The sequence below is a fragment of the Syzygium oleosum genome, unplaced genomic scaffold (assembly GCF_021117445.2).
Source record: "Syzygium oleosum isolate NSW1041296 unplaced genomic scaffold, Sole_v2.1 Sole_v2.13, whole genome shotgun sequence".
NCBI classification, from domain to species: domain Eukaryota; kingdom Viridiplantae; phylum Streptophyta; class Magnoliopsida; order Myrtales; family Myrtaceae; genus Syzygium; species Syzygium oleosum.
The window spans coordinates 2,558,688-2,578,731 of NW_026607497.1; the positions used below are offsets into that span (position 1 = coordinate 2,558,688).

The 20,044-nt window shown below is 42.6% G+C and overlaps 4 protein-coding genes across 5 annotated transcripts; 1 reads left to right on the forward strand and 3 right to left on the reverse strand.

The window, feature by feature from the left end:
• Window positions 1–179: 179 nt before the first annotated feature.
• On the forward strand, window positions 180–1,855 carry LOC115687660 (stem-specific protein TSJT1). Its single transcript, XM_030613299.2, has 4 exons — window positions 180–631; window positions 726–966; window positions 1,319–1,439; window positions 1,532–1,855. The coding sequence occupies exons 1-4, from the start codon at window positions 420–422 to the stop codon at window positions 1,720–1,722; spliced, it is 765 nt and encodes a 254-aa protein (XP_030469159.1). The 5' UTR covers window positions 180–419; the 3' UTR covers window positions 1,723–1,855.
• Window positions 1,856–2,285: 430 nt separating this feature from the next.
• Window positions 2,286–5,201, reverse strand: LOC115687658 (ribosome biogenesis protein BRX1 homolog 1). The gene is made up of 8 exons (XM_056317027.1): window positions 4,862–5,201; window positions 4,634–4,775; window positions 4,471–4,549; window positions 4,197–4,321; window positions 3,815–3,916; window positions 3,149–3,217; window positions 2,908–3,006; window positions 2,286–2,590 (listed from the first exon to the last, which is right to left on the reverse strand). The coding sequence occupies exons 1-8, from the start codon at window positions 5,095–5,097 to the stop codon at window positions 2,459–2,461; spliced, it is 984 nt and encodes a 327-aa protein (XP_056173002.1). The 5' UTR covers window positions 5,098–5,201; the 3' UTR covers window positions 2,286–2,458.
• A 1,653-nt stretch (window positions 5,202–6,854) lies between these two features.
• On the reverse strand, window positions 6,855–9,046 carry LOC115687680 (protochlorophyllide reductase, chloroplastic). Of its 2 annotated transcripts, none has more exons than XM_030613312.2 (5): window positions 8,872–9,046; window positions 8,643–8,741; window positions 7,869–8,397; window positions 7,318–7,676; window positions 6,855–7,206 (listed from the first exon to the last, which is right to left on the reverse strand). In XM_030613312.2, exons 1-5 carry the CDS (start codon window positions 8,923–8,925, stop codon window positions 7,051–7,053), a joined length of 1,197 nt encoding a protein of 398 aa, XP_030469172.1. In that variant the 5' UTR covers window positions 8,926–9,046; the 3' UTR covers window positions 6,855–7,050. The 2 variants fall into 2 exon arrangements, with proteins under 2 accessions (XP_030469172.1, XP_056173001.1); XM_056317026.1 differs by having other exon boundaries at window positions 8,634–8,741; window positions 8,872–9,045.
• A 1,110-nt stretch (window positions 9,047–10,156) lies between these two features.
• On the reverse strand, window positions 10,157–15,362 carry LOC115687716 (uncharacterized). The gene is made up of 8 exons (XM_030613357.2): window positions 15,011–15,362; window positions 13,168–14,890; window positions 12,749–12,839; window positions 12,180–12,337; window positions 12,019–12,070; window positions 11,797–11,879; window positions 11,630–11,723; window positions 10,157–11,300 (listed from the first exon to the last, which is right to left on the reverse strand). Exons 2-8 carry the CDS (start codon window positions 14,773–14,775, stop codon window positions 10,702–10,704), a joined length of 2,685 nt encoding a protein of 894 aa, XP_030469217.1. The 5' UTR covers window positions 14,776–14,890; window positions 15,011–15,362; the 3' UTR covers window positions 10,157–10,701.
• Between the last annotated feature and the right edge of the window lie 4,682 nt (window positions 15,363–20,044).

Below are 20,044 nucleotides of genomic sequence, written 5' to 3' on the forward strand. Positions count from 1 at the left end.
AAAAAGAAAAGGGGAATATGAGGACAAGAAATTTCGGCTGACAGGTCTCAATTCCAACTCAAATACTGCAAAATGAGAAGAAAGAAAAAAACTACAGAAATGAATAAACAAATATTAAAGATAAGAACCCATTGGCGTTCGGGAAGCCTTATCCGTCACACTGCTAAAGTTCCGTAGCCCACAATATCATAATAATACCAGAATAGGCTCGTCTCTCGCCCCTCCTTCTGGACCCGAAAATGACGCTATAAATTCCAATGATTCTTGCTTTACCAACTCTCTATTTTCAGTCCTAGCACAGAACCCACCTCTCATGTCAGTTTACTTTGTCCGACCGATAAAAAAAAGAAGTTAGTCACTTTGATCAGGTATCATCTTTGTGCGAGTCTTCGAGAAGACAACAAGAAAGTAGGATAACAATGTTGGCAATATTTCACAAGGCATTTGCACACCCACCGGAGGAGCTGAACAGCCCCGCCTCTCACAGTGGCTCTAGGAAGCCCAAGCTCCCAGATGAGACCCTCAGAGAGTTCGTCTCGCACCATCCGAACAACACCTTCTCTATGACCTTTGGGGACGCTGCTGCTCTTGCCTATGTCAGGCCTGACAACCCCTTTTCCCTCCGCCAGAGGTTGGCTCTGGGACTGTGCTTGATCTGAGTGGTCTTCTGTAGTTTGATTTATGAACCCAAGTTCTTACTTTGTTTTGAGTTCATTTGTTGCTAGGTTGTTTTGTGGATTTGATGATATATACTGCCTGTTCATGGGGAGCCTGAACAACCTGAATCAGCTGAACAAGCAGTACGGGCTGGCCAAGGGAAGCAACGAGGCCCAGTTTGTGATAGAGGCATACAGGACGCTCAGGGACAGGGGTCCATACCCGGCTGATCAGGTGGTGAAGGATCTCGATGGTAGCTTTGCCTTCGTTGTCTATGACAGCAAGATTGGGACCGTCTTCACTGCACTGGTATCATGAAACTTCTCTCCTCTCTTTCTATCCTGATAAATCAGAAGTTATCATCTGGGTTTAGTTGGTTATGGCCAATCACTCACTGTGCAAAAGGGTTAGGGTCTGTGTCCAACTCTACCCTGTACAATAGCATGATGTACTGACCTTTGTTTTCTTAAGGTATAGCTATAGTAGTTCAACTTCAACCTTTATTTTGGCTGCATAAGATCATGAGTTCATGTGAAATATGAGTTAATTGAACTACAGAGCAGTAATACTTTCTGAATTTTGGAAATACAGATTGACGAAGTAAATACTATGGAGTTCTTGTTCTTTAAATTGTTGGGTTTATGTGGATGGTCGGTTTTAGGGTTCTGATGGAGGAGAGAAGCTGTACTGGGGGATTGCAGGTGATGGCTCTGTTGTGATATGTGATGACAAGGAAGTCATAAAGGCAGGGTGTGCCAAGTCTTATGCTCCCTTCCCCAAAGGTATGTGAAGGCACACAATGGTTGGCATCGTTTGTTTAATTTACTTCGTGATAAATGAGAGGTGATGAATCCGCAATGGGTTTCATTTGCAGGGTGCATGTTCCACAGCGAAGGAGGATTGATGAGCTTCGAGCATCCGATGAACAAGATGAAGGCGATGCCGAGGGTGGACAGTGAGGGCGTGATGTGTGGGGCCAACTTTAATGTTGATAAGTTCACGAGGGTCAACAGCATTCCTCGCCGAGGTAGCGAATCGAACTGGATGGAGTGGGATTCACATTAATTGACTCAAGATCTCACCCTCGCTCATCGATCGCTAGTTACAAAATCCTTGTCCTTTCCTTGTCCTTGTTCTTCCTAAGCCGGTGCACTCTCTGTATGTTAGTGATGATAAATGAGAGCTCATCTTTTCAAAATGCCTCCAAGAAAGCTGAACTTTTACTCGTTCTCTGTTCTTAAATTTTCTTGATCATGATATTGGATACCAGCCTATGGAAGAAGTAAGAAGAAATTTTGTTCAGATGAATGAAAAGCTAAGGGAAGAGGGAGAGAGAGAGACTTGATTCTTCAGAATTTATTTAAACCGAACCAGCGACAAAGCATCGGTGCGTCGCAATTGCTGCTAAATACATTCCGCATCGGCTTTCATCTTTGGCATACCATGAACAAACGGAACAACAGATACAGATGCAAGGAAATTTTTCTACCTCTGGCCAAGAAATGGAACAATTTATACTCCCAGTAAATCACCAAATCCACCAAGAATCGACAATAAGGCACGAAACTCCCCTCATTCCACATGTTAACGCTTTGAATCGATTTGCTACAGTTACAATGCAACTCGCGTTGAAAAGAATAAACTCTACTTGATATAGCTTTCCCAAAACTGAACTGCCAAATTATCACGATATAGAATTCATACAAAATCAAGATAGATAAGATTCCGTAACTTCATGATGACTACAAGGTAATAGGTTCTCTCGTTTTCCCTTGGCTTCAAAGCGCAAGGAGCGTATAGTTTACTCTTTCCACATTTCAGCAAATTCATCAGGCTCCAGTGGATTTGATAATTCATGCATCCTTCTTCTTGTTTTCGCCTTGACCTTCTTCGCATACTTGCCTGTCTTCTGCTTTTTCTGCAACGCTCGAATCTGAAATAAAAGGAGCACAAAACATTATTAACGTGTCAAGATGGAAAGGCCATGGTACTAATGCATGCTTTTACACATTTAAAAATGTAAAAGGGAAAAAGACACAATGACAGGAAGAATCCTTTGGCGAAAAGAAGAAGAAATATTAAACAAAACCAAGGGCTGCTTCATACAAGTACCACCCGGAGGCAAATCAGCAGTTTCAATCCATCCAGTAAATGTCCAAAAACATGTCCGTATTGTAAACCATATGCATTTTGCATGTCATGTCACTGCCTATCCTTATTTGCAATTAAAGGCTACTCCAAATGCTTTACCTGGTTTGGCGATACATAAAATGGATTTTCGTACAGCGTAGGGCCTCCAAAGCTACCACCGAATATCTTGATCGGATTCAAACAAAATCTTGGGCCAACCTAATGGAGTAAAAAGGTGAGCGACTTGAGACTCCAATTTTCCACAATATTTTACAGTCATGTGAACCATATCAGAAAATCTAATCATGCTCATGCACATATCGAAGCATACACCATTCATGTCATTTTTATGGCAGCCTACCTCGACAAGAGTCATTTTGTCCAAGCTCCCTCGAGCCACCTTATCCGATTCGTTGTGTGGAACAGCTATCTGATTTATGAAAGACAAAATGTCAATATAAAGGAAACAGAATATAATTCATAATCGATTTTCTGATGAATATAATCCCAAGTGTGGAACGGCTATCTGGTTTATGAAAGACAAAATGTCAATATAAAGGAAACAGAATATAATTCATAATGAATTTTCTGAAGAATATAATCCCAAGCTGAATTAACAGCTCAAACTTCAATTGCCAGTGTTGCATCATGTTCACATAAACTTTAGCAATTGTTGCACTCTGTCCCAATAATATCACAACCAAGGAATATACAGTCATAACATGCATTCTGAGACTGCATATAGAAATCTCCAGAAGACTTAATTCCTCTACCTGAATGAATACATACTATACATGTATGATCTATAACCAGAAAAGACTAGACATCCACATAAAGAGTCAAATTCTAATTCGAAATGCCTTAGACCAGGTAAAATATTCCTTCCAAGTTTTTTTGAGCTTAAGAGCTCCAAATTAAGAAGTTATGCATTCTACTTCATAGGCAAATATCCATTTTTGTGGTCTGACAGCAAGATGTCTAAGAATGCAAAAGAATGGTCCAACAATTGAGTGGGATTTGAACCAACCTGGTAGTTTCGGAACCATATATGATCATCGACAATTGAGAAGGCAAAGACATGATCGTGATATGGCTTAGATTTCTGATGTCCCTTTGGAGTTCCAAAAATCTGGCCAAGAAAATTCAGTTAAAAACATCAGCTGCTAAATTGTACAATCTCCACAAAGTTTATGCAAAAGCATCATCTGGCACTGCTGACAAGCAGATACATATATACTCAGCTTCAAGAGCTTAGAGACTTTGAAAGAACCAAAACAAAAACAAAAAATTTAAAAACAAGTAGATGATCACAAGGAAGCTATAATGGTAACCACACAAAATGGACAGAGATAATAATGAGTGTTACACAGGATATCATCTGAATATGCTAGAGAGGCCTGTGTATATACCTGAATGAGCATCTCCTTCAGAAGCATCCAATGGGCATCCTTATCGAAATTGGCCGAGAAAGTTAAAAGGGGCCGCGAACCTCTCAAATGGTTTCCAGTAAGCTTCAGTTCTTCCATAGTGTGCACTAAAATATCAGAACAAGAGAGATTAGATCAATCTTTGTTCATCGGAGTCCCCAACCGAAAAATGCCACACGGATCACAAACAAGTCAAATCCGCATCGCGACACTAATACAACAGCTCCACCGAGGAGATTCTCCAAAGAGAAATTACCAGCATTTACTAAAAACTTCACAGATGGACCATTCGGGCACTTTGCCATCCACAGATAGAGGTCCAAATGTTTCCTGCACTGAAGTGGAAGAAACAGAGAATGCATCAAGTCGTCGACTTTTCCGAATCCGCACTCGTCATCGAAACTGGGATGCGATTCTACCTCGAAAAACAGGCAAGAGGAGCAATTCCTGAGCTCAACGAGCTCGTTGAGAGTGGCGCCTTTAGTTTCCTTGGACTCGACCTTGTTGTCCTTCTTGCAATGCGGCAGAAGCGACACCACATTCAACATCAAGTGCCGATACCTGCCCATCGACGGAAAAAGCTCAATACCGGAACAAACCAAACCCATTCCCAAAAAAACAACAAAGAACCCAGAAGCGATTCGAACCTGAAATTGATGCGACGGGAGCAAGTGACGAGGACCTTCTCCTTGTTCCTGAAACCCGGAGCAGCGACGGCGGCGGCGGCGGCGGCGGCATCCACGTTCTCCTGCGGCTTCTCCTTCCAGCCGAGCAGCGTCCGCTTAGGCCTCTCCTCCGACGCGGCATCTTCTTTCGCCGCCGCCGCCGCCGCCTCCTCTGGGCCGTTGTTCTCAGCTTCTCTTTGCTTCCGCTTCTTCCCCATTGATCCTCGAACGCTTCGATTGAACGTAGCCTAATCGCAGGACAAAGCGAAGGGACTGATCAGAAAAAACCCCCTCGCAAAACCCTAGACGAGGAGGACCAAAGGAAGAAGAAGAAGGCGAAGAAGGAGGGAAAGAGCGCAGAAGGTGAGGGCCGATTTGTGTCGAAATCTTGGGCCTTGCAGTTAATGGGCCTGATGCCAAACGATCCGGCCCAGTCCAGTGTCCGAATCACACGATACGTACCTCAAGGACATGGTTTATTCAATTGGACAAAACTAAACCAAATCAAAAGACGAATATACGCCGGTAGGCATGCGGCCCTGCTGGTAAAGGGATCGGGGGAGGGGGTGGGGACGCCAGTATCATAGATGTGGGGTCCGACTCCCTCGCTTTACAAAAGGCAGATCAAAAGTCAGAAAGTGAGGAGAGTTAGGAGATAGGACAGATAAAAAAAGAAAAAGAATATACCGATAGACCGATCACTCGACTAGATTCGCATAAAATAGTGACGGACACGGGGACAAGTAATACAAGACCCTACAAAACGAGTGACGAACACGGGGACAAGTAATACAAGACCCTACAAAACGTGAAGCTGTCCGAACAGAAACTCTAGCGTGTTACTTCAAACCTAATAGCCACGGATTGGGTTGCCAAAGGCCCATAGGAAAAAAAAGTCTTTTCGAAAGAAAAAAAAAACTAATGATGAGGCCACATGAATAACAAACTTCTTAAATTAAGAAAAGTTAAAACAATACTTTAAATAATATTTAAATTCTAATAAAAAAAAGAAAATTCAAAATAACAGCACAAAAATAACGAGTTTTGTTTTTTTATTTATATATTTGAATTTTTATTTTTATTTTTTTGGTAACCCAGGGAACCCCCGCACGGCCGACAGCCGGGAGGTAAACCCTGGGGGAAAACTTTTTGCGAGAGGAAGAGTGCCCTTTCCAGCAGCGCCACCCAGGCGGGTGGTATATATTTGAATTTCTTTCTATTCTAGAATATCTATTTTCTATATATAGAATATATATTTAATTTAGTATTTATATTTATTACGTGTTTTAGGTATATTAGTATAGTTTACACTATAGTTTATGATTTGATTTAATATTAAGCGGATTATTATGCAAGCACAAAATGAGGATGTGGCACCATACGTCAAGCTTATGTTCATGTAATTTGAACGACGCGATTAGTATTTAACAGTACCCGATCAACACACAGAAATGGTTACTGTACTTCCTAGTTCCTATGGTTGCTGTCAAGAACACGACCTGTTTCGTAGTTGTTAGCTCCGGTGACAGGTATGACGGACTTTTAAGTAAGGCGCTTTCTTTCTTGGTGATGTCGTGTTAAGAGCGCGCGCCCGAGATTTTGCAAGAACATTAGTTAATTATACGCAAAAAAATAGGAAGGAGAATGAACCCGAGCATTGCGAATTCTCTCAGGGGTCCTAGATATGAGAAAGGTTTCTTTTAGCTTCCGAATGTCGCGGCGTGCGAGTGGATTTTGATCCATCCCTCACTAATTTTCACCTCAGTTTTGCATCTTATCGGCTAAGCCCCGTGCTTCATAGTCGATCTGCAATTCTTCTGCACTTTGCTGTAAGGGAAGAATTTTGGCACAATTTCGCATGCCATTGATGCATGTGTATGACAAATGTGAGCCAATGTAACATAAGGACACTGTCTCAAGTACTCCAAAGTTCATTCATTGCCTCGTTATTTTGCTGCTACTTGGAATTAAACTATGCGAGAAGACATGAGCTGTTTTATTGCCAATCCCAACTTACAAGTCACCTGCACCTGCAAACGATGAATTGTTTACAATCGCTCATGCTCCAGTTCTAAGCTCCGCACTTGGTTAAAAGGAATCAACTCTACTCTCTTCCTGATGAACATCCTCTTTCTCCAAGGATCCGTTTGGGTACAATCCAAAGAGCTCATTTAGGCCAAACCGACGAGTTTCTCGCTGACTTCCCAAACTTTACGCGCCTTTTCGACATCGCTAGCTTCCTGGGACAGCTGGTTCTCGAACGATGCTGAATCCTTGTTCCAGCTCCAGTACACCCCAGACTTTGTCAAGCTCGGTTCACTCACAACCTGAGTCACAGAAAGCAAATAAACTTAGCATCCAATCGCAAACTTAATTGCCTCATAACAACCTAAAGAAGATCCCTGAAGAAGATCTAGTTCTGTCTTTATTTTTTCTACCTGAGCAAGCCTTTTTCCGGCTTCATCTTCGGAGACAAAGCCCTTGGTGATGTACTTCTGGAAAGGCGGGAAGAGCAACCTGAAGAGCGGGATGTGTTCCCTGAACAAGCCGGTCGTGGCGATGCATCCTGGGTATAGGGACGCGAACGTGATTCCAGTTTCCTCATGGTAGCGCCTGTGGAACTCCTGCATTGTAAGCATGTTGCACACCTTGCTGTCCTTGTAGGCCTTGGCGCCATCGAAATCTCCACCGTCAACCATGGCCGAGCTGTTCAGCCCATTCAGCCCTCCTGCCAGTCCTCTCAAGTCACCAAGGCTGGCCTTCGGAGGTACATTCCCAGCCAAGGTGTTTGTGTTCCCTGATTGTAAGAATCAACTTCATTAGCAACATTAAGTCAAGAATTCAACCATGTATTGATTGAGTGAACTCATGATCATGTACATTGACAATGAATGCCTATCCTTTGCAAAGTACTACGAGAAAACGCATTTGATATCTAAAGCACATCATTGCATGTAGCAAGTCCAATCAATAAGGTTATAATCAGTACCCGTGATTGAGCCGACTATGATGAGTCGCCTCAATGGGTAATCAGATTTGTTCAGGTCCTCAAGCAACAGCCTTGAAAGGAGGAAATGCCCGAGGTGGTTAGTCCCAACGCTGAGCTCGAATCCTTCAGCTGTGAAAGTGGGTTCCTTAGCAGTTGGCAGATAAACAGCAGCATTGCAAACAAGAACATCGAGCGGCCGTTCCGATCTCCTGAAATTGTCGACGAATTGCCTCACGCTGTCAAGTGAGGCAAGGTCCAAGTGCATGATCGTGTAGTTCTCTTTGGCGATCCCGGCTGATTTGGCCGCTCTTTCGGCCTTGAGGAAGTCCCTGCAGGCCATGATCACGTGCCATTTTCCAGTCTCAGCAAGAGCCTTGGCAGTGGCCAGACCCAATCCTGACGAGGCACCAGTGACTATAACACTGCCCTTTCTCAAGGTTTTCTTGCCCTCAGGGGCGGCCCGGGTCACCGAGGGAGCTGAAGCTATTGTTTGGGCTCTGACAGCTCCATTTCTTTGGTTGTATTCCCTCTGCATTAAATACTCTGATACTGTTAACACAAGTTTCACATCCAATGCTACTAAATTTTCAGCTTGACACATCAGTAAGCAGCTTGTATGCTAGAGGATAATGATTTCCTAAAATTCAGATCCTTGAGATTATGTCTCCTTCTTTTCCAAGTCGTAGAGCGATAATGTAATGATCTACCATCGTTCATTGCATGTAGCTCATTTTCAGGGTAGTGAAAGGAACCAATGTAGGATACCCAAATTACCTTGCACCTCAACGCAGAGGAGCTGAAGTCAGCTTTGACATGCTCAGAGAATGAAACCCCAAACAAGCTCGAATCTTTGAAGGATGCACTAGATTTGCCCTGCCAAAAAAAATTTGAAAAATTCTCTAAACTTTTCAGATGCCCATAATTCGTAGTCCTTAGTCCAGCTCATTTTTATCAGGGACAAGTGTAGGAAAGTACAGAGAGCAATGAGTTGACAGTGACAAACCTCTTTGGGAATGGTGAAAACGGATGGGAGCAATGCAGCAGCCTGAAGAGCCATTTGGTTCTTGCAAATTGAAAGTTCCAAAATTTATCTGAAATGGATGCGTAAAAATCCTCTCTTGTAAACTAAAGGTGCAACAAAAAGAGTGAACAAAGCACTGGAAGAAGAGCGCACTGGAAGAGATATTAGTGAAGGGCTATATATATATATATAGAATCCATAGGATCAGATAACTGAAAAGAGAAAAGAGTGAGGTCTTTCTGTCATTGGATGGGGAGGGCAACAATAGATAAGATAAGTACATTTTGGAGGTAAGTGCCACATCAGCTCAAGCAGCCAATGAGAATTTGAGGTTTGGATTTCCTCTGATATTTTTCATTTTATATGCCCTTTTTGGAAAGATCTCGTGCTCTTAGTGGGCCTAAGAAAGGGATATTTTGGTCAGTCACCTAAAATTTCTCCCACTCTCCATAGTCATGGGCTCAACGATGAAGTTGTCGAAAGGGATGAGGAATGGAGGTGCAGATGCAGCTCCTGCCAGTGGATTAGATTACTGCAGTAGATGTCAGCCGTTATAATTGAAACTTTTTCAAAGTGTTTGTGTATTTTAACATTTGATATAGAAATCCCGATAAAAAGCACTCAATCATGATCAGCTACCATAATGGATCGATCTCTCAATGGATCATAAAACCCTCTTATCACTCTTTCGCAACCATGGTCTGTTTGCCTTTAATCGGCAGTTCAATAGTATTTCAACTGATAGATGATTCAGGCATTGCTTTTTGAAGAGTGAGACAATCGATGAAGAGATGATGAAATTTCAAGCGGATGGTTTTCCGGGCAGATAACCTTTTAGGAATTCCTGCTAGATGGCCATGGGGACAAATGGTATCACTACCTCAGGAAAGAAGTTGAATTTGAAAGGCCAAAATAATAGCTCTTAGTACCGCAAGAAAGATTTTGAATCGGATTCGACTCTCAAGTGCAAATGAATTACTTGCACATTTGAAAGGAAAAGGACATTAATAAATTTTACTTCTTTTAGCTATCGACCTTGAATCAAACTGTATGACTTCATATCATAGTAGTTTTAGCTCCTACAGTATCATGCAAAACGTTATCGCAGCATGGCAAAAGAAGAAAAGCAATACTTGTTGTCACAGCTCTTTCATGTTGCAGAATACATATGAAAAGACAATGAGAAACAGAGTGCACGCACACGCCTTTTCATTTCCATCTTCCTCGAGAACTTTGTTCAAAAACTCATCACTGTTCGATAGGAGAAGATCCAGAATCAGCAACCATGACATCTGCTCAATCATTACATCCAGCACTCAATCATTCACAAATTACCTCACCCTGAAGATCGGATAAGGACTAAGCATCATGTTACATGAACAAAAGAATGGATCAACTGAGTCGAATTCTGCACAAGGTCTGGGCAAAATGCGACAAAAGAAATTTTCATTGACAAATTCAATATGCGTCTTCGATGCTCCTGACTCTACATTTCTTGAATGCAGAAACTCAGTGGTTTCTATTTTCCTGTGTATCTTTTATTTTTTTTGCTTTTCTTTCCTTCCCCACTTCTGATCAAATCTACATTTCATTCCTCAATGCCCAATCAGAATATTAGCAGTCTGCATTCCGTATCTGATGAGCATGAGCACAAGGGGAAAAAATAACCTTGGCAAAAATATTACAAATCTCACCCTCTATCCCCCCTATTCACACCAACAGATAAGGGAAAAACAAAATGCATCGGCAATTTATCAAATCCATATTTCTCAGACCATCCTCAATTCCTCATCCTCTTATTCCTTTCATACCTTAAATACCGAGCGGGAACCCGAAGTTCTGAAATGTCCTGAGTTCACCCCTAAGGCTAGCGGTCACAATCACGAGGCCCCATGCCGACATGCTTTCATTCATCCCATTGGAGAAATCCATGCTGACACGAGGGCTGTGGCTCCTAGCGGCTAAAGTAAGTCTTTCCCCTGAACAAGAGCCCGACATCCGATGGAGGAAGTAATTGTTGGTTGCACTTGATAGGGTTCCATGGAGTGCACTGTTGCTGCATCCAGATGCCAAATTTGAGGCCTCGTTACCATGAATCTCCTCAACGGGTGTAGGAGGATGATTGACGGTTGATGCCTCGGCAGTATTAGTTAGAGGCGTATCTTGTTCTAGTGACCAAGTGTGACTCAATCCCCATGCATCACCCATGCCGGGCCAAGGTATAGCCACCGACACATCTCGACAATGGAAGTGCTCGTGTGACAGTGTGACAGTGATACCCTTGCTTTTGCTGGGTCTGGAGTCAGCTTCATGTTTCCACACATACACATAAGAATCCTCGCTGGCCGAGACGACGTATTTTCCGTTAGCTGTGAGGAAGGCTGAAATTTGGCTGTTGGTATTACGAAATCCTGTCACAGGACCAACACACAGATTAATAGGCCAATGGAGAGAAGGAAACAGACCGATAAGCATCAAACCCAGCAATTTTACATCAAGGAGACCATGTCCGGAAAGCATAAGAGCTCATCAGACCCAGATACATATGATCAGAGAACACGATTATCTGCTAAGGAAATACATAACATATAACGTCCAGAGCTCTGGGTTTAAGTTGGTTCAGTAGGAACCAGAAAAAATATACCATTGATAGCATTATTGCATCAATATGATCATGAGATACAAAAAATTTGGCTCCTTGTAGGTAATTAAGGAACAATGAACAGTGTGATATGCCTACCCTTGAACTTATGAACCAAATCAACGCCATCTACCACCCGGATTCGTGAATCTGCAGATGTGATAAGCACTTCAGACGAACTTCCCGGTGCAAACTGTCAATATTAGAAGCAACTATGTTAATATGGCAATGGCAGAGATATCTTGATTATACAGCCACTCATTTACCTGAAAACCAGTGATTTTCTTGTATTGAGACTTCTTCTTCTTATTCTGCAGATTGATATGACCCCTTTGTTGCAGTTTGTTATCTAAAAAGAAAATACACATTGTAATCAGTAAAACCACAGCAAATGCAAAACTAATTGAAAAAACAGCTCTACCCATTTCATTAGGCGTAGTTGAACAAGCAACTTGTTGCAAGTAAGACAGGAAGGATTCAACTCGTACCAGAAGTATCATACAAATGGCAGCTTCCTTTGTATGAGCCAATTAATGCACCCTACGAAAAACGGTAGAACCAGCTTTAGCTGTGGAAGGCAATGTGCAATTCACATGGACTAGGCACACCTATGCTGCCGCAATCCTGATGGAGAGGTTCTTAAGCTAACCTGACCATCTGGTGTGTAGCAAGCCGCAGTAACCATCTCATGAAGATCGTTCCAATCAACGACTTGGCGATCCGGAATGCTCCATATCCGAACCTTAGCATCTAGGGATCCGCTAATGAAGTATCTATCATCAACAGGATTAAACTGGATGCAAGTTACTGCAGGAAATTACATAGTGTTAAAATTCACACGATGAGCTAAATCTGACAACTTTGCAGAGGAAATTAGGAAAATAAGAAATGTTTACAGGTCTTGAGAACTAGCCCTGCCCTTAATACTAAGTCAAAATTGCATACACAAAAATCGGAGTGTCGTCCTTATCGCAAACAAACCACATTCAAGATTATGCGCAGGCAAAAAGAGGCTATGTAGGATGTAAATGGTCTTTTCCAATGAAAGAGGTAATCATCTATCAAACTAACGTATGAACAATAAGATCATGCGACAATACTTCGAAGTCCACCTTGCAGTTCATCGATGTTCTAGTCTATCCTGAAGAAGATCAATGATAGTTAAACAAACAACATGAGAAATTAAACCAATAAAACTAGCACTTTAACTGCACTCACCGTAGTCACTATGCGAAAAGACTTTCAAGCAAGACTTGCTAGATAAGTGCCACAACCGAACTGTCTTATCCATCGACGAAGAGAGCAAGTGCTGAGGAGAAACCAGATTTTCATGAGATCACATGCAAACTTATTCTCAGCATGAACTACTGTTTAAAAGAAAATATAAGGCATGGTGCATCACAGTGTCGGATAACGTTACGTGCAACAGTCAGAAACTATTGATGGTATAGTCGTCAAGCATCTAAGTCACCAGTCCGAGCAGCAAAAGGTTTGGCTATAACTATATATTCCTAATACTGGACTGTTAGTACATTAATAACAAGAACTAAGCATTCAATATTCAAATCATATACATCACATCTGAGAAGATGATTACTACAGAACATACCCAGCATCAAAACGGATCAGTGACAGACCTGGGACTTCGACCACGACAGGTCAAGCACGTCATCCAAATGTCCTTGAAATGAACAAATAGGTTTTTCCGCGAGTGAAAACACAGTCTCTGGAACCAGCACATGGTCCAAGTTTACTGATTTCCGGCTTACTGATGATCTCCCCCTTCTCTTCCTTTCCAGGTAATTATCCACAGTAGGAGACGGTGTGGTTCGTTCTGGCGAACCAGTAGCAGTAAATAAAAGACTGAAATTCCCCTCTTCTGGTTTTTCAACCAACAACTCCCCCTTCCTCTCTGACTCCGATACCTGCCAGATATGAATTACACGGTCCTCACCAGCACTCGCAAGATACCGCCCATCCAAACTGAATTTTATACTCCAAATCGACCCGTTATGAGCGTGTATCTCCTGGCTCTTGTAAAGGGCCGTGAGCTCTTTACAAGATTTTCCATACTGCCTAACCCTAACCCTCTCCGGCCCGTGAAATGAAGCATCCTGGCTATCATCTGTTGCTGAGCTGGACCTCCGCCCACCTTTCTCCGATGCAGTATCCTTCTCATCACTACTTCGCCTCTCTTTCTGACCCCCTGCCACCGTGCTTGCGACAGTCCTTATACTTTTAAGCCAATTACCTTTCTTCTTCAACTTTGACCTAACACCATTACCCCCATTCGAGCTCGAATCTGAGATATCTTTGTTGCCCTCTTCCACATTCTGTCTCCTCATCAGTTCTTGAACAATGGGGGAATGGCCGACGGTCATTTCGAACTCCTCTAGGGTCAACTGCCGCCCAGTCCCGACTTCCTTTAGCTTATTCCACGAGCCGTCCTCTCTTAATTCATTCACCACGAATTCTTCCCCATTGTCAAGGTTCTTGATTGTGCAAACACTTCCATCACAAGCATTACCATTACACGGCACAACACCACCCCTAAAAGCAAGCATTGAGTTACCGGTCAACCCAACAACAGAGCTCACAGAATCGCTCTTAAGCTCATCCATCTTCCTACAATATTTCGCTATTGGTGGCTTGTTTGGCGAAATGGCGCTGGCAACTGGAGATCCAGTTCCCTTGCCGGGGCGTGGTTGGACAACATTATGATCAATGTTTACAAACGAACTAAAATCATCGACCGTAACAAAAGAATCAGAACCAACACGGTGGTGCGTAGGATTCACATTACACTGATCACCCGACGCCGCTGCGTTGCGGTCCGAGGAAGCGTCCGACTTCGACCGACAGAACACGGAATTGCCGCCGTTCTCTTGACCCCTCAAGCAATACGACGACACTGACCTCGCAAAGTCGACTTGACCCGCGTCTTTCTCGGTTCCTGCCCGCGAAAGAGACGGGTCGGCGCCGAGACCCATTTCCCGAAGAAGCCGCGACCGACGCTCGAGCACAGACGACGGTTCGGAGATCCAAACGTCGTACTTGGCCACGCTCTTGGGGAATTTGGGTACCCGCAACGACTTCAAAGATGCGAAATTGGAATCGGATGCCGGGTCCTCCGGCTCGTCATCGGAGTTGGAGCAAGAGCAAGATGCCGAGGAGTTGATTCGATCGAGGGACTCGTAGAAATGCTCTTCCTCGTCCCCCTCGCTCGTGTCGGCCGTCCTCGTCATCGTTTCGTACCGCTAAACATCGCTCCCTCCCATCGCCAGCCTCGTTTCACCTTAAAAGGACACGAAATCAAGAACGAAACCGCCCCGTCATCCAAAGGGATCCAATGGGTAGTGGCTACAACGATCAAAAAGAGAAATTCAGACGTAAAGATTCGTTTTTTTCTTCCTTTTCGCAAGTGGGCAAGGCTGGTTTGGAGCGAGAGATGAGATCGGACGAAATTTAAGTTGACAATACCGGGAATGCAGATCCAGATGATGATTGATGCGCGGAACAGAGATGGGTGTGTGCGCGTTGGAGGGAACGAAGCCTGCTGGTGGGACGGGGGGGAGGGACTTCTACCGAAACTGATGTTGTTGTTGGGTTTGGCAATGTTTTTTTTTTTTTTGGTCAGTTTTTTTGTGAAGTGTGTGTGAAGAATGGAAGGGGGGGAGGGAGGTGGGGATTGGAGATTTTGAGTGGAATTTTCTCTTCGTTTTCTTTATTGATTTGGATTGTGAATTTCTTTCTTATTTTGAGATTTGGAGAGAGAGGGAGAGGGGGACCATCCGTGGGAAATTGGTGGTATTGTGCTAATTGGGAAGATGATGGGAGGTCTCACGTTTGCTTCAAAGCGCCCACGGCCATGTGCTATGGACCATTAACCATGACTCTTGTTGGTTCATGGTGTGAAAGGAATAGAGGAACGGACATTTGCCTAGGATTTCTCGAGATGATCAATTTTAGTCTCTGCCATTGGGTGTAGGATACACCAAGCACGGCCACTGTCCATATCCACAGCACAAACAACACCGAGTCGAGTCGAGCGACGTATCAGATCGTCATTCTACAAAAACTTGCATTTCTCCAAGCATGGCCACTGGCCATATCCACAGCACAAACAACACCGAATCGAGTCAAGCGATGTATCGTATCATCTTTCTGAAAAACCTACATTTCTCAGAGTTATTGAGCAAGTGATGAACACACTCTTACCGAGTGAGTATACTTGACGTTTGTCTGCGGATTGTCATACATAAACGTAATTTAAATGGAGCATGAAATGTTGCGAGTATAAATACACCATTACCTTAACGTATCTCTAGTCATAAAAGGTACACTAGAAACTAAATTATCAAAGTACAAAAGTAACTAAGTATTATAATGAATTCAAACAAGCTATTGGCATTGGAAATTAACCAGAAAGATAGCGAGTGATTAAGGGCGCGTTTATCTTACTGAAAAATTTCATGATAAAGGAAAATATCTTCCATGGAAATCTTTATGAAGAAAAATAATTAATTTTCATTTATTTGGTGGTTTAGGGAAAGTAAATCCCTTCTTGTTAGAAGAGGAAGTCGTTTTCTTCCAATCTAAACTTGTTGTTTTTAGTCCATAAAAAACGTTTTCCGTAGATTGATTAGTTTTCCGCCGTCCAAATGCCGCATAGCCGGAAAATAATTTCCCAAAAACAATTTTTCTTCAAATAAACGGTCCCTAAGGCTGCGCATGGCAACCATTCTGTGCCCGGGAACAGATTCTGCTCAGAAATGATTCTTTTTTATTCTGTACCCGGAAACAATTTCTAAGCATTTGAAGGCATTTGGTAACTGCCTAAAATTTCTATTCTTAGAATAGAAAAAGAACAGAAATGCGTTTGGTAACTACACAAAATTTCATTTTATTAATAATATTTTTGAATTTTTTAATATTTCTTCTCTTCCTTGGCAAAGGTCGATCACCGACGCCGGTGACCGGCCACAGGCTAGGGCCGGTGAGGGCGTCGCAGCCCCCGCCAGGCGACGAACCTGGGTGGCGCCGGCGAGACTCGACCTCGCCCAGATCTGGCGAGGCCGACCTCGCCCAACCAAGGCGAGGCCGGCCTCGCCGTCGCCACCCAGGTCCGTCGCTTGGGTGGCGACGGCAAGGTCGGCCTCACCTTGGCTGGGCAAGGCCTCGCCGTCGCAGTCGCGGGCCGCCCTCGCCGGCCCTAGCCTGCTGCCGGTTGCCGGCGGCCGGTGGCCGGCGGGTGGCGGGTGGTAGGCCAAAGAACAACAACAAATAAAAAAAAAAAGAAGAAAATGAAGAAGAATTAGAAACGGAAAAATTGTTCCAGAATCAAGAAACTACTTTTTTTTGCTTCTTGATTATGTTCTAAAACTGATTTTGGGAACAATTTTTTGCAAAATTATGCCCGGACACAAAAAATTTAACAAACGGATTTCTGCTTCCAAACTGATTATGAGAACAAAAGAATAAAAAATTTTACTATTTGCCAAATAGGCCCTAAGAGATGTATCATCAAGAGAGTGACGAATCGGGTAAGTTTCAACCAAAAAAAAAAAGGAGTCGGGTAAGAATCGAAGCGGGCTTTTACCGAGTCACTAGTCACAAGCAAGCAAGCCCAAGAAGACTGATGCCAAAACAAGGTACAAAAGATACATCAAACTCAATTACTGTTCCCCCTTGTTATCCAGCCCAGTTCTGCCAAGTGAAAGGTGACAACCCCACCTCCCCAATTTATACCTTTCAGCTGCATTTTTGGGGACCATTTCCACCGAACCGCACTCATCATGTCCCTCGCCTCTTCCCACTCTTCTTTAACTGCTTCTCTATTGTTCTTTGAATTTCATCATTAATGAGTTCGACTCTCGAGAAAGGTAGGGATGACCTTGGCCCCCATTAGAACCAAACGGGTGATTCTCTGATGTTGATTGAACATTTCTTTTTAAAAAATTTTGAATATTAGGCATGAGTATCGAAATTAATTATTACGATATAATACACGTGATTACAACGGGAACTGATCCCTCAAGGACACGTACAAATGCTCCATTAGAACTCTCCCATAATGAATAAGGAATGCAACGAGAAGGATTAGGAAAAAGAGTAATGTTGAAGATACCAAGACTCATTTGGTAAATGAGTTTACCGAATGATATGACGGATTCTTATTTAATACTTAAATGGACTGACTAATTAACTTGAATGAGCATCCCCATCATTTAGGTAAAAATCAGATTATTTCCATTTTTTTCTTTTTGGGTTTTTTTCTTTTTCCTTTTTTCGCCTAGAAACCGTAGAGCAAGAGAAGTACCCCAAATGTGGACTATCCTTTGGGGGTCACATGTGTTGGGAGACGTAATTAGCAACTTTATGATAGAAAAAGATAAAAGAATCTAGGTGCTCTAGAGCTAAATGTTTTAGGGGTCAACACCAAGAATAAATGGGCAAAAAAAAGAAAGTCAAAAGTCCACATTGCAGAATTGCCAATTGCAACAAAAAGAATTGCCTACTCTACTCTCTCCTAAGCCCTAACTCCCATAATGACAAAGAAAACTCTTCACCAATTTTTATGGGCGTCCGTGCGTGGTTGCTACCATTTGGACAATCGGACCACACAACAATCATTTTTTTTATAAGTATGTTTGATAAACGATTGCATAAGATACTGCAAGTCCCTGTTGAACTCAAAGGATGACATGGAATTGGTGGAGGATTGGACTATACAATATGGTTAAACCATTAGGTTGATGAAGGAGATTGGTTGCTACTTGATATGACTTGATGGTATCCCAAGAAAATAGATAGGCATGCCAGTTGGAATTTTGCTGGGGACCTAGGTGACTTTAGGCTAAGTTAGGAAATGATAAATTCATATCGAGGAGGGACAGTCATGGCCTTGATTTACGAGCACTTTTCTAGTCAAACATGCCAAGGTTTTCTATTGTTGTTAATCTTGATTTGCTTTCCAGTTCATTACGCGTTGTTGAAATCTTGAGATGGAGGTGTTACCCATCAAAAGAAACGAGGGTTTTGACCCTACTTGCACATGAAGATTTGGTACTTGTCGATCAAAGAAACACAGGAACGAGATGAAAGAAAGTGTGGTGACCTTCGGCGTACTATGTGTTGTCTAAAAGGGCTAGCGATTGTTTTTGTACTGGAAATCTTGTCGAGTAACGCTAAGCAATAGGTGACCGTTATGGTTTCTTTTGATTGTGACTAGAAATCTCCCTTTAGACTATAATCATTCAAGTATCGAAAGCAAGAATAGTCTTTGCATGTAGGTTAGATGAGTGACACGGTAATTCAGTTGAGGCATTCAGATCATCCTCGCATTCATTATTCAATTGTCTTTATTGAACTTCATTTCCTCGATCAAATTTGTCATTCTGACCGCGCGGCCCCCTCTTTAATTATTGCTTAGGTGATTAAAGTTTGAGGTCGAGTATTAGTGATGAACTGAAGCAATGATAACATCATCATTTAGGATACATTTTTTCTTTGTGCAATACTGAGTACAAGGGTCAGAAAGAAGTGAAACTTAGTTTAGGGGCTTGGAGATTCTCCCTCCTATTGAACGTCTCAATGTGAATGCGTCGTCAATGGGATGTAGCTTTGGTTGACCTTGTAATGGAATTAAAAAACCATCTGAGCAAGTTCGTGCTTAAATTAACCAATACAAGAAAAACAAAGAAACAAAAATAATCTCTTGATCATCACAAGAAGATGGCCACGAGAATCCAGCATCATCTCTGTCAATTGAAAAGAAGACGAGAGAGAATCCAATGAACCAAAACAGGAAATGCAACTCATGATCCTCATCATATCTTTAGTCTCCAAAATAATGGACCACTTTCTTGAATTATTAACCTATTTGTCTTAAATAAATAGGGCCTTACATCAACCTAAACTTGGTTCATGTGCACCTCATAGTATATACACAGTATTTAAATCCATGCTCGTGCAGGTTTTATACTCTCCTATATACGTTTGCATGGTCAGCACGCCTCGTGTGAGAGACAGACCCATTATCAACCTTCTAAGCCATGATACACGCACGTTGTTCCAACTAAGATATACTCGAATCTGATGTTATGTTCATGCCAATACGTTTCCTCTGTCGGTGAGATTTATGTATTCTGCACAAGGTGCTTTTTCATATTCCCTTTGAAGTGCTGATAATCACAAGCTATCCCACCAGCAAAGGCAGGGACACAACACGGTCGAAGTTGGTAATCATGGCCGAATAGCTCCCTTGCCTCTACCTGCTCTAAGCTTGTCTTGATCTGCTGTTATGTGGTTTACAGCTTCACCATTTGGGATAAAAGCTCTCGTTATCGGTGCAAAGATCGAACCCATAAGAGCATTTTTAAGTAAGATTAATCAACGAAGACAGGCCACCTGGATATATTCTCGAACAGCCTGTTTCGGCGTGTACTAAAGCGAGGTCGAGGATGAATTATGACCTATGAAAACATGCTGTGCATCGAGTTAAATAATGCCAAA